At 35.9% G+C, this 13,175-nt stretch overlaps 1 protein-coding gene across 7 annotated transcripts in view; it reads left to right on the forward strand.

Annotated features, from left to right (window-relative positions):
- The window catches only part of LOC149488231 (uncharacterized), a 67,423-nt gene extending 61,320 nt beyond the window's left edge, over positions 1–6,103 (forward strand). For all 7 annotated transcript variants that reach the window (XM_089695396.1, XM_089695394.1, XM_089695390.1 and 4 more), the window contains 2 exons: positions 198–289; positions 882–6,103. In XM_089695396.1, coding sequence (XP_089551522.1) covers positions 198–289; positions 882–4,999 — 4,210 coding nt within the window. In that variant the 3' untranslated portion in view covers positions 5,000–6,103. The remainder of the gene's footprint in view (positions 1–197; positions 290–881) is intronic.
- The last annotated feature ends 7,072 nt before the right edge of the window (positions 6,104–13,175 follow it).

Below are 13,175 nucleotides of genomic sequence, written 5' to 3' on the forward strand. Positions count from 1 at the left end.
ACTAATAAAAAAAAGACGTGTAGCACTCGGGGAAAGCTATTGCATGCAATGCCTTCAAGCCACACCTCCGCGCCCGTCCCCGTGGGGAGCGTGAGGTTTTCGTTACGGAATTTCTCGATTCGGTCCCGGCGCTCAAGGCCCGCGATAGAAGCTATGCAATAGCTTAATAATTATAATTTAATTTGTTATTATTCCAGCGTAAGTCCAGGTTGTCCCCCGCCCCTGCCCCCCAAGATGGCGCCCAACGCACCGCCGCGACCGCCCGCACACAGCGCACAAGCTATTGACGGTCAGTTATATTTTATTTATTGTTATGGTAACGAGATTAAGCAATACATAGAGAAGATCAGAATTTTAATGTAACTTTGACTAGGTTAAGTAAAACAATAGAAGTGTTACATTTTACGAAATAACGACAGGTTTATAGAATTATTATAAATTATAATTTGATATAAAAAATAACAATATAATGTATAATGTAATAATATAATGTATAATAAATAATACACATTCATAAGTTCCGTTTTGTTTTTTGAAGTGAAACTTTTTTATCGGGGTTGGAAAAAAATTTAGTGTAACATTTTTTCGTTACGCGTGACATTTTTCCGTTACGCGCCATCTTTTTCTTATCCCTACCACGCGTGATTCGACGTATTTCTGTAAAGGTGCATATAGTAAATAATTTTTTGAAAAATAACGTCATAAAGAAGTTTCACTTCTTACGTGTGTACAATAGTACACGCACACATTTTTATTTTTTTTCATTATATTCATGTTGATGACTTAATTTGAATTAAGTTTGACTTAACCTGAATATTCCAAGAATGATTTCAATTCATTTATTTTGTCGATTATTTATGATTTCTATCATTTTTTTACAGAACACCGAGACGACATACCTCACGACAAGCCAATAAGCGTGCTCCGCAGCAAACCAAAGCTGCCCGCAACTTCCAACCTCGCGCGAAACGATTCCCTCAGTTCACTCAGTTTAGATTCCTTCGGCTCCACGGATAGAGAAATATTCGAAGAAACCGTCAAAGCTGGACTCTCCAGTGTCAACCCAAGAGCACAATACACACTGGACAACAAGGAAAAAGCGCATTCCGTTGAAAGACCCTCAGAATTCTCGCGACATTCCAGACACCACAAATCGTTGGATAGAAGCGACAAGATTGCTCATAATAAGTCGAAGGTCAAAGATCCGGAATTTGAGAGGAACCTCGCTTCTGGTGTGTACAGCATCAAGCAGTCGAGTAAAGTAAAGAGATTGGACCAGGAGCTCGCGATGAATAGATCGCCGTACTTTGGAGAAAGCTCTGGATTAACGCGGCAAAGGCTCTCCAGGTATTACGATGAAGGACCACCAAGCTTACCCGCCAGGATGGATGACAGAAGATTGGATAGAAGTAATTCTCTAAGTTCATTAAGTAACGATTCCTTCGGTTCCACTGATAAGGAAGTGTTCGAGAGATGCGTGCGCATGGGCATGGCGAAACCGACCAAGAAACGTGACGAAAAACTGCGCGTGCGCAGCGACGATCGCCTCGAAGTGCGCGAATCTCGACGTAGAGTAAAGAAAGAGAAGACACAAGGCGCGTTGGATAAAATGGTCGGAGAGGAGTATTCTAAAGATCGCGCTATTTTAGAAGAAGTCATCGCTCGAGGTGCGGGAGAGTTAAAAGGAAAGGACAGTCAGAGTCAAAGTCCGGGGCAGAGTCAGAATCAGTCAAAAAACGTCCCGGCGCCGTCTGCGGTTCTCGCGGCCGCAGGCGCGCGCGCACACACCGCGCGAGACACTGGCTCTGACGAAAGTGATGTGATTCCCAAGCACAACGAGCTGCCCACGATAGACTCGGGAAATACCACCGTGGAGTCGATAGAGTGCGACATGGACCGCTCTAACGAGTGCCTCGCGCCCAACACTGTCGACACAACCATAGAGACGGAGAAGGACGAGCTGAACCGCTCTAACGAGTCGTACGCAGATGTGCTCGATGGCTCTTGGAGCGATGAATCGCACAAAGAGTACGATACGAGCACGCTCACACGCAAGAACCGGCGTCAATTCGAGTGGACGGACATCAAGTGCGACGGGGACAAACATGAGGAAATGTCCAAGCATGATACGTGGAACGATAACACGTGCCCCGATGACGTCACCTTCCCCACTATAAGCGGATCCGTGCATCTAGTTTCATCTATAAAAAGTGAAATAGGCGATGTGGCTACCGCTTTACCTGATCTATTGGAGAAAAGCGATGTTCCCAATCTATTTTCAAGACCCGATTTGACGGATAAACTTGATGGAGTCGAAAGCGATGATGCTAAAAGTGATAAAATACTACTAGATGATATCCCGACACCTAGTTTCACGTCGCTCATAGATGACGGGGAACAGAGGTTCGATTCTTTAATGGCATCCGCCATTGAAAAAGAAGCGGCTAGATTGGCTGCGCAACTAAAGATTTCCATGGAAAATAGTGCCACTTCGCTAACTTCTATAGATTTAGACAATGTTAAACCGCCATCTAATTTAGGCAGCTTGTTATCACTGAGCGCCTCGGGCCAGTGGGACGAATCAACCGCACAAACGGCGAAGAAGTGTCAAAAAAGCAGGAAAAAATCCTTGCCCGTGACGTCTATGGTTAAACGAGCACTCAGCAATTCACACCATCAAGGCAGCTCAGAACATCTGGATAGCAACCCAGTAAGCTTCCTAGATAACATCAAACCGCCTTCAGAAATGGAAAACCTCGACATGGAAGGAAGCATGATATCCGTGTCGAGTATCGTGTCAGAAGTCGCAGATTCAAAGGAAAAAACAACAGTAGTTTTCGACTTCAAACAACCCGTGCAAGATTTCCCTCTGTGCACGACGTTTACAAATGTCTTCCACGATTTAGACAAAGTTAACCCGCCATCTCTGTTCGATGAGATGGTGGAATCTACTCTAGAGTTGGAACAGACGACGGCACAACAAGTATACGATGACTGTGAATCTACGCTCAACATAGTCACCGATTTGCCTTCAGGATCCGAAAATTGCACCCCCATACCGTCAGATATGAGCAGTGTCGAATCGACACCAAAGAGACAGCGAGACGCCAAGTATTTAACGCCAAAAGAAAAACGTAATGCAGCAAAGAATAGATATCAAACGTATACAATAAAAGATACGGTCTCACAGCATGATGTAACGATGGATATAGAAGAATCTGAAGAATTCTTGACGTGGACGAAATCTGAGAGCGATCGGTCGGATGAATATGTGACAGCCAACTCTGAATCGAGATCTAAGAAACGTGTGAGCGCGAAACAACGGCGGTTAGAGGACAGAGCTAGGTACCAAACTCAAACCGTTGATATTCACAACATACTCACACAGGAGGCACCGACAGCTGCCGCCCCAGATCCACATTTAGAGAGCTTAAAACAACGTCTAGCTGCTAAAAAGACGATTAAACAAAAACGTATTGAAGACGCAGAAAGATTTAGAACGCGAACGTTAAGTGAAGACATTCCACCTTCACCCACGTTCGTAACTAAAGACGCAAATTTCGAAAATGTCGAAACCACCACCGGTTACGATAGTTTATCATCGAATGAACCAAATCATCAACAAATTTTAGATGAAAGACAAAACGATGATGTTTTTAGGGACGTAGATAGCGGACATAATGAAGATGACTTCGAATTGAATTCGACGCAATTAAAAACGTATACTAAGAGCTTTAGAAACTATTTACCAGTCGTAGAGAGCCCGGCTTCAGTAGATATGTGTGTAGTGAATAATTTAAAAAATATAGAAATGACAGCGTCATACAGACGTGAGTTGCAAAACGATAAAAATCTAAATCCCAGTACAAGTGACTTTGCAAGTTACGAAGGTGACAGTAATTCTGAAGACAAAGCTCACTCAGAGTCCGACACAGAAGTACACTTAACTCCGCCGAAACCAAAAATAGTCAAACCTGAATATAAAAGGGACAATAGTTTAGATTCAAATGAGTCTGGTGAGAAGGAAATAGAGGCTCCTAAACCTGTAAGAGGGAGAAAAAAGGCAGCTTATGTATCCCCGTACAGGCGAAATACGCCTGCCGCTAAAAAACCAGCAACACCTCAAGTTAAAGCTATTCCAAAAACTAGTACAGTTAAACCTTCCACATCTAAAACGAATCTTTATACAAAACCAATCAAAACCCCGCCTAAAGCAACCAGTGCAAACTCATCTCCTAAGAAAACTGCCCTCAGTAAGCCTCCCGCAAAGACAACACAGAAAACAATAGCTATCCCAGCAGCTACTAGTACGAAACCTTTACCTCTAGTCCGACAAGGCACGTTTACTAAAGAGGAAAGCTCAGTTCCACCTAAAAACCTTCCAGTGCCAGAAACTAAAATTGCTACTCCACGTGGTAGCGCTACTTCCCCAGTTAAATCAGTGGCAAATACGTCACCATCTAGATTACCGCAATTCAGTAGAAACAGACCGCCAATGGCGAAAACAACAAATCAACCAAAACAAACTAAAACGTCAGCGAGACGTTCATCTGAATCTGCTATGAAGAATTCCCCATCGAACCACAGCTTGCAAAGCAACGATAGTGGCAAGACAATAGTTTTAGCGCGCGGCTCCCGTCAGGGCAGTACGTCAAGCGTTAACTCAATATCATCGCCTAAATCAAAAGACGTCGAAAGCAAAATTGCGAATCTGTGGAAGAAAGCTGAACAAACAAAAAAGCTGCCCGCAAAGAGAGTCTGGATTGAAAGCGACAAAACTGAAACGCCAAAATTAATAAGAAGTTCCACTTTCGAAGGGCAGCCGAAGCAAGCTGTAACAACGGCCACTAAACAGAAGTCGGCTATCGGAATTAGAGTATCTCAAATACCCAGCCTCAGAACCAAATCCATTCCGGCCCCGAAAGCAACGGGCAGTGCGAAAAAACCGGCACTAACAAGAGTATTTGTGAGAAAACCGAGCGGTCAAGTGACGTCTTGAATCCACATTTAAATACAAGACGTGAATAATCGAATTATTTGCCGTCCCAGTTTTAACGAAATATTTAACCCGAGAACGTCGTTTGGACGGTGATGTTCGCCGGTATTTTAGTGCAATAAAGTCTCAATTGACGGAAAAGACTATACTTATTTAGAATAGATATTTTTATTGTATCAATAATCGACACAGAATACCTTACGCAATTTACGATTGCTGATTATGATTTGAAACGATCGCTATAGATTTATCTTATATCGTTTTTCTCATGTTGATTTCTAAACTTTATTTATATGTATATCTGTTGCATTTATTCAAGTAGTAATTTCAGAAACATAGATGGTAGTTTTAAGTATAGATCAATAAGTAAGCGTAACAATATACACAGAAGTTGTTGTTTTCCAACTACCAAATATATTCCAATATGAACATTATATGAGCATTCAAAGTTTTCGAAAAAGTCACAATTTTGCGGTATAACATGAGCTTATTTTCCGCTAAAATGTCTACAGTTCTTCCTCATTCGTGTACATAATTCGCTTCACACATCCTAGTTAAGGTTACCATTTTACATATTTGTATATTTTTCATAATTACTCATAATAATAATGTAAGAAGGTCACATCGTATCGGAGTAAAAATGTCGACATATTTGATGTATGTCCAAGTTTTTACGTCTAGTCAGTTTGTTAGTTAAGCGAGGGTAGTTTGGAATTGGCTTATGAATTTTTGTAAAACGATGCATTTTTGTATTTGGTGTATGATTTTCTAACATGCTGTTCGCAGGAGTGATTTAGAATATAACAGGATATATGCTTTTTATAAAAAATGGAATGGTTTATGAATGGCCTCGCTTCAAAATTTTTACCAAATGTCAATTTTGAAATAAAATCTGTTTATCTACTAATATACATAGATTGAAATATCCATGTAATTCCATGGTCTAGTACTGATTTCTGTATTATTAGAATTTTTATAAATTAGCTTTTTTTGGCTTTGTTAGTTTTGTTTTGTCAGACGTAGAGGTTTACATAATATAAAGCCAGTTTAGCTAAATATATAGATGTAAGATGCGTATTCGATGTAATAAATCAAACTTAAATTCAATTGAAGTTTTATTTTTAACCTCCTCCCTATATAAACCCGATTGGGAAATATTGTTTCACATTGCCAGATTATATTACGCTATCACACTACATTGTATTATGCTAAATCTTTTTATACCGGGTGTAAAGTGTGTACAAGCGATTATTCCGTAACTTCTCTTATCAGTTAAAAGTTTTTTGATATCGGTAATATAACACTCGGTATAAAAAGTACGTATCACTTTATTGGTCCGCGATGGAATCCAAAACTACTGAACCGTTTTTAAATTTGATTTGCACTTTGTGTGCAGTTTGATCTAACTTGAAAGATAGGATCTTATAGGATAGGTTGCATTACAGTTTATAGTCGCAAAATTATGTTATAGCAAATTATTATTTGACGACATCTGCTGATTGAATTGAGTAAGTATTCAATGGATGGCGCTATTATTTATTAGAATCATTTACCTACCTACTTTACCTAAGCCTTTACATTTCATATAAGGTTCATATTCATAACTAAGACAGGACTACGTCGTTCGGGTCAGCTTGTAATAATATAATATTATTATCTGTGCCAAAATTATAAATTCGAAAATAAATCTATCTATCTCTTCTTAACAACCACTGATCTGATTTAGATGAAATTTGGGAATACCTAATTTTAAACATATGAGAGCATTCAGGATTGTTTTATCAGTATTGAACATACCTGTAATTTGTATAGGTATATACATATAATAATTTCTATTTGTTAATTACCATAGTTTCTAGGTGTTTACAATACCTATACTACTACTCTTAGCTAATAATGTTGTTATTTAATTTGATAAAAGCGAGAGGTATTAATTCATAACACCTATTTTGTGTATCATTATAGGGCCATACAACGAAAATATTCAATATAAGTAAGCAATAGTATACGTCACAGGAATATTTTGTAATTTCTTCTTAGTTCAAGCATGATAAACATCTATAAGTACTATAGGCATCACGTCTCGCGATAAAGTTAAAAACAACTGCAGCAACTTTCTTTAAAAACTTGAGATGGATCGACATGTAAAGAACACAGAGCTAGAACAAGAACATTTTTACGTGATGTTTTAGTGAACACGCAAGAACGCATTAATAAATAAATAAATAAATAAATATTTCAGGACAATTTTCACACACGGCACGATCTGATCCCATACTAAGCTTTCGCTTGTGTTATGGAAACCAGATGGCTGATAATTAATCGGACGTGAAATTTATTATAACTTTGTAACCACAATTCATACAAATAAATCATTTCATTTCATTTCATTTGATAAACATACATATATAATTCTAAATAAATACTTATATAGATATTTTGTAACACCCAGACACAGAGCAAACATCTATGTTCATCACACAAATATTTGCCCTGGGTGGGAATCGAACCCACGACCTAATATTTGCCCTGGGTGGGAATCGAACCCACGACCTCTAATAAGTACTTACTTGCTCGCACGCTCTAGCGCCGTTTACATCAAGCGGGCGAGCACTCTTAGAACACTCCGTAGAATATTTTCAAACACACTTAGAACAACGAAAGAATGCTCTAAGCCTGTTTTTAGTAAAAGAATTTGAAATAGTGGAAGTAGAATGAGCATTCGCTCCGGCTCGTCTGATCTAAATTAATCGACCATTACACAAATACAGTAGGTTCATCTACCTACTACATGGTACTTCATTAAACTATAATGTGAAATGTCCTCGAAAAGATGGAGTCAGGAGGAATGAACTCTGCTTGGCGTCTATACCTAATGATGGCTTTGAGAGTTCAATGCCGTTAGAGACTAGTGAAAGCGATTGCTTTGGGTGGGCAATTGGCAATCAAATATCGACTTTGTAATTTATTTTATTTTTTGGTACCTACCTAATATAATATATTATTACCTATCTACTTACTCTGTCATATAGATTATCGATAAGGGTTAGATTGAAAAAGGTCTTGGCAGTTTGTCGTAAAACGATATCACTCGTATTCGCGACGTTCAAAAATGCGGTGATATCGTACATATAATAAACTTGTGCGGTGAAGCCGGCCGGCATGGCAGCTTCCTATATGATGTGTTTTTCTTTGAGACCAAGATAACCAGTTTGTAGAAACTGGGTGTAGTTAAATTTCTAGGTACCTAACAGGACATTAAACATGATCGCATTAAAATTACACGTAGAAATATTTTTTTAGATTGAAATGCGATATTATGAAAATTTTAGGTAGGTACTAGGTACCTACATAGATTACCTAGGTACTTGCTCTGTGACGTTAGATTTTAGGTACCTTATAAGTTATAATATTAATCCAACAGGTGTTCTAGTTTGCAACTTTTACAAAAAAATATTTCATAACGCAGGTGAATGACCTCTACATACCTACTATTTTCTTGTTATTGGCATTTTTCCAAATCAGACAAAGTATTTACTTAGGTAAGTGTAACAATATTCATAAATACCTACTATCTTTTTTTTCGATTCTAAGTTAAATGTCATAGGGCAAGTTATTTAGAAATGCTTCTAGATGTCTCCTGAACATTGTTAGATTAGGCTTAGGCTTTGATATTATGTTTATCTATAGATAGGTAGGTTACTTATAGCTTTGTGAAATAGGTTCATTATATTAGGCTGTTAGGTACCTTTTAACCTTTTGAACGCCAATGACATCTATAGATGTCATGCCGCATGCGCAATCGTGCCCTGTGCGCCAACGACACCTATACATGCCAAGAAACAGATCATAGATAAATACAAAATAAACATATTAAACCTTTACTTTTACGTGTTTTATTTATACAGTTTATGAACTGAATCCCCAGTTATTACATAATTGTACACAGTAAACAAAATTGCCAAGTAGTTATTCAAATATTTGATGACAAAAAATAACTTAATTAATGGCTAAAAAAGCATGTTCTCTCGCGCCAATGACATGTATACGTGCCTACTAGTGATGTAGTGTAATATTCAAGTAACTTCATTAAAATTTCAGCGAAATTACTCTAATTCGCTTAATTTTTGTAATTACTACAAAAAAAATACATAAGCTTATTCACTGAGAAAAAAGGTAAATACTACATTCTTTGGTATAATACCATATTGTCTATATTGTGGATATTGTTGATTTGAATATTTTCCTTTTCGCCAATCATGCGCATCCCTAGCACAATATCGATATGCAATCCCTTCTGCGCCATTGACATGAATAGATGTCGGACTGGTGACGTCGTAAGCGCGTGCCGTGTTGTTAAGTGCGGAAAGTTGTAAAAATATTTTATCGAGTAGGTATCTACCAATATTATAATCGTAAAAATGGCAAGTGAAGAGTTTTATAGTACAGAAGATATTCTATATATATTTATTATTATATTAGATATTCTTATGATACAAATTGTCGCTATGTCATATCAAAATATGGTAATTGACCTAAATAGGTACCTACATATAATTTATTAGTATTTGTAATAACTCAAGTATTAAACTAAATGATTGGAAAATAAATATGTAGTTTTAATGCAATTCCCTTTATTTAAAGGTAATAGTTGTTTTGATATTTACAAATAAACACTCCACAATAATACCTATAGTTCATATAAACTTAATAAATAAACTCGATAAGTTATAATAATATACAGCTACACATCCCTAATCAGAAGCGAGAGATTATAAAAAAAGGATGGTTGCCCGCGCCATTGGCATGTATACATGCCAATGGGGCGTAACTGATAGTGAATAGTGCTGTAACTTGCTGCAATTTTATATGTATTTTTGTATCTCAAAAGGTTGATTATTTTTGTTGATAGTTGCTATAAATGTGGTCTTAAGTTTTTACAGTAGGAGATGAGGTTAAATAAATATTATTTTTGTGTTATAAGCTGTTTATTCAAATATTCAGACGTGAATTATTATGTTTATCGATAACATTTTGGAATCCCTACTATTTTCAAGGTTATCGCATTGAATTTGTGGCTTGGCGTGGAGGGCACGGCGATGCGTTTTTGCTCTGGCGGTCAAAAGGTTAAATACCTATTACGTTAGGTGGCTTGAGCAATTCATTAAGATATTTTTTTATCTGAACACTATGCAAATCAAATGAAAAGACCATATTTTAGCAAAATCAAACTAAACATATTTGTTACATATTATGTAAATTTATTGACATTATTTTAAAAGAGAAACTATGGAGTTTCTTGCCGATTCTTCTCCATAGATACTGCTTTCCGAATCGGTGGTAAATGTTAAAAATACTATGTAATGACGATTCGAAAGTGCTACTAAATAGTAGTCTAATTGAATCACAGAATTGAATAAATGAATGTTTGAGTTTGTTTGAGTTTAAATTAATTTCATGCTGGTGAAACGGGCCGCGTGTCCGTGTGTTGATTAATAGAAAATATTATGATCCAAAATTTTGTTCTTACCCATTTCTTACCAAGTATATTATGATAAAATTAATCGTATCGGTGAAAATCGCGAGTAGCGCTATATTTATAAACTAGCTGACCCTACAAACCTAAAATCCTTCTCCTGACAATAATGAACACATCAAAATAAGAATTATAGAAATCGGTCCTAGCATTTTCTTGCATTAAAGTGTAAAATATTGACTATTGAGTAAGTTCTTATAGATTATTTATTTATTTATTTTATTTATTAGAAAACAAAAATTCACATTTATTTAAAACAATTTTGCGATGCGAAACCTTACGAGGTTTGTAGCAACGCTCACAGTCGCATAAACACCGTTTGTTATTCGCAAGGAAGACAAAAGATGTGACCACATAAACCGGTTCCTTATCTATTCATGACATACAAATACAGGGTGTTCATTACAATGTTGTTTTTTATGTTTATTTTATTGTTTTAATTAATTCGAGAAAATATCTTTTGTATATTATTTTGTAGTTTTTAATATTAACATCCTTCTTGACTTTTTGTGGCATAGAATTAAGTATAGTGGGTAATAAGAAATTAGCCGTACGCTTCCCATAAAGATTGTGTACTTTAGGAATAATTAATTTATTATTAGTTATTTGTCTGGTAGCAAACTGATGCGAAATGGGATTTTGAAAGTTTATGTTATGAAATTGTTCTATGAGAAAAATCTTTTGAAACATTTGTCTTATTGGCAGTACATTACAATAGCTAAATAGTTCGAGAGGTTTATCTTTAAACTTGTTTTTAATATTATTAGGTACAATTTTTTTTATTAGTCTTAGTTGTAAATTTGTGATTCTATCAATGTAAGTATTAAATGTACGTCCATAACTTGTGATACCGTATTGTATTATTGATTCTGCCAATGATCTATAGATACCGAGAAGAATTTTGTATGGTACTTTATTTCTGATGATATATAATTTTGAGAGTATGGCCCTAAGTTTATCACACAGATAGTCTATATGATGGTTCCAATTAAATCTGTTATCAACAATCAGTCCTAAGTAAGTATAATAAGGCACTTGGTCCACACATTCACACGAGCAGTCCGGGTTATAATATGTACCTTTGTGAAGACATACGTGATTGTGTGCCGTGATTTTAAAATTATTAAAGTTTTTCAAATGACTCGAGTGTACATGTACTATTTTTGTTTTCTTAACATTTATGACAAGACCCGCATCGTGCGACCACATTAGGATACGCGTAAAATCTTCCTGTAACTGTTGAGCTGCAGTATTAATATTTTTGTCTGAGGCTATTAGACAGGTGTCATCAGCATATTGATAGATAGAACAGTGGTTGATGACATGTTCCATATCATTTACATACGCCAAGTACAATAAAGGTCCTAACACCGAGCCCTGTGCTGTACCCTCGGTGATGGTCATTTCATTGCTCATTTCATCGCCTACTTTAACACGAAATTTTCTATTAGCAAGATAATCTTTAAACCATCCCAGAAGAGGTCCACGGATACCGGAGTTGTCTAGTTTGTGTATAAGAGTGTCATGCCTGAGTGTATCGAATGCCCTACTATAATCGATAAATAATAGCAGTACATGTTTTTTGTTATCGAGACATGAGTTTACTTCATCTGTAAATTTTGACAAAAGTTGTGAAGTTGACTTACACGGTTGAAATCCAAATTGAGAGACAGATAAAATTTTATTTTCGGCATAGAAATTCTGCATTTGTTCGGCTATAAATTTTTCCACGATTTTGTCTAATACCGGAAGAATGGTAATCGGGCGATAGTTTTCATACTCACTTCGCGTACCCTTTTTGTGAATGGGTCGGATTATTCCAGTTTTTAACTCTAAAGGATATTTAGCATTAACAATAGATGCATTAATAAATTTAACTATAATATCTACGATTTTAGTGCATATATTTTTTATGTCAATACATCGAATGTTGTCGAATCCGGGAGCTTTATTGATATTAAGTTTTTTAATTATATTACATACTTTATCTCTGTTAGCTTTTTTAAGTAGCATTGATTTATTTTGTGGATAATAATAATCATTTTCACATAATAGACGCTTATTGCATTTAGGAATGATTTTTTTAATACTATAATAAAATTCTTGTGCAAAATTATTAGCAATTGTTTTAATGTCTATGTTATTTTTATGAAATGCTTTTAAGATACAGTTGTCTATTGAATTTTTGCAGCGACCTGTTAATGAATTCAAAATTTGCCATAAAGCGTGACTATTGTTGTAGTTTTGATTAATTTGATTATGATAGTAATTATTTCTTGATTTTTCTATGAATTTACGCGTTTTATTACGTAATTTATTGTATTTTAATCGAAGTATTTTATTAGTCGGGTCATTTTTCCAGTCAATAAAAGATAAATCTTTTTTTTCACACATAGTTTTTATGGTGCTAGTAATCCAAGGATCTTTGTTTCTTTTACTTGATGTTGCAATTATTTTTTCAAATTGTGATTGATTATAACAATTTTGGATGGTATTTTTTAAGTTATCATATAATTTATATGGACACTCTGTATTCGTAAAATCATCCCAGCTAATATGATCAAGCAAATTATTAAGTTTATTGTTATCTATTTTTCGAATGACTTTAACGTCACCCTGTACATGTGCTAATGATTGTCCAAT

Source organism: Colias philodice, chromosome 5 (assembly GCF_061535455.1).
Source record: "Colias philodice isolate Cphi_HAF_F1 chromosome 5, ilColPhil1 Martin Lab GWU primary, whole genome shotgun sequence".
NCBI lineage: Eukaryota > Metazoa > Arthropoda > Insecta > Lepidoptera > Pieridae > Colias > Colias philodice.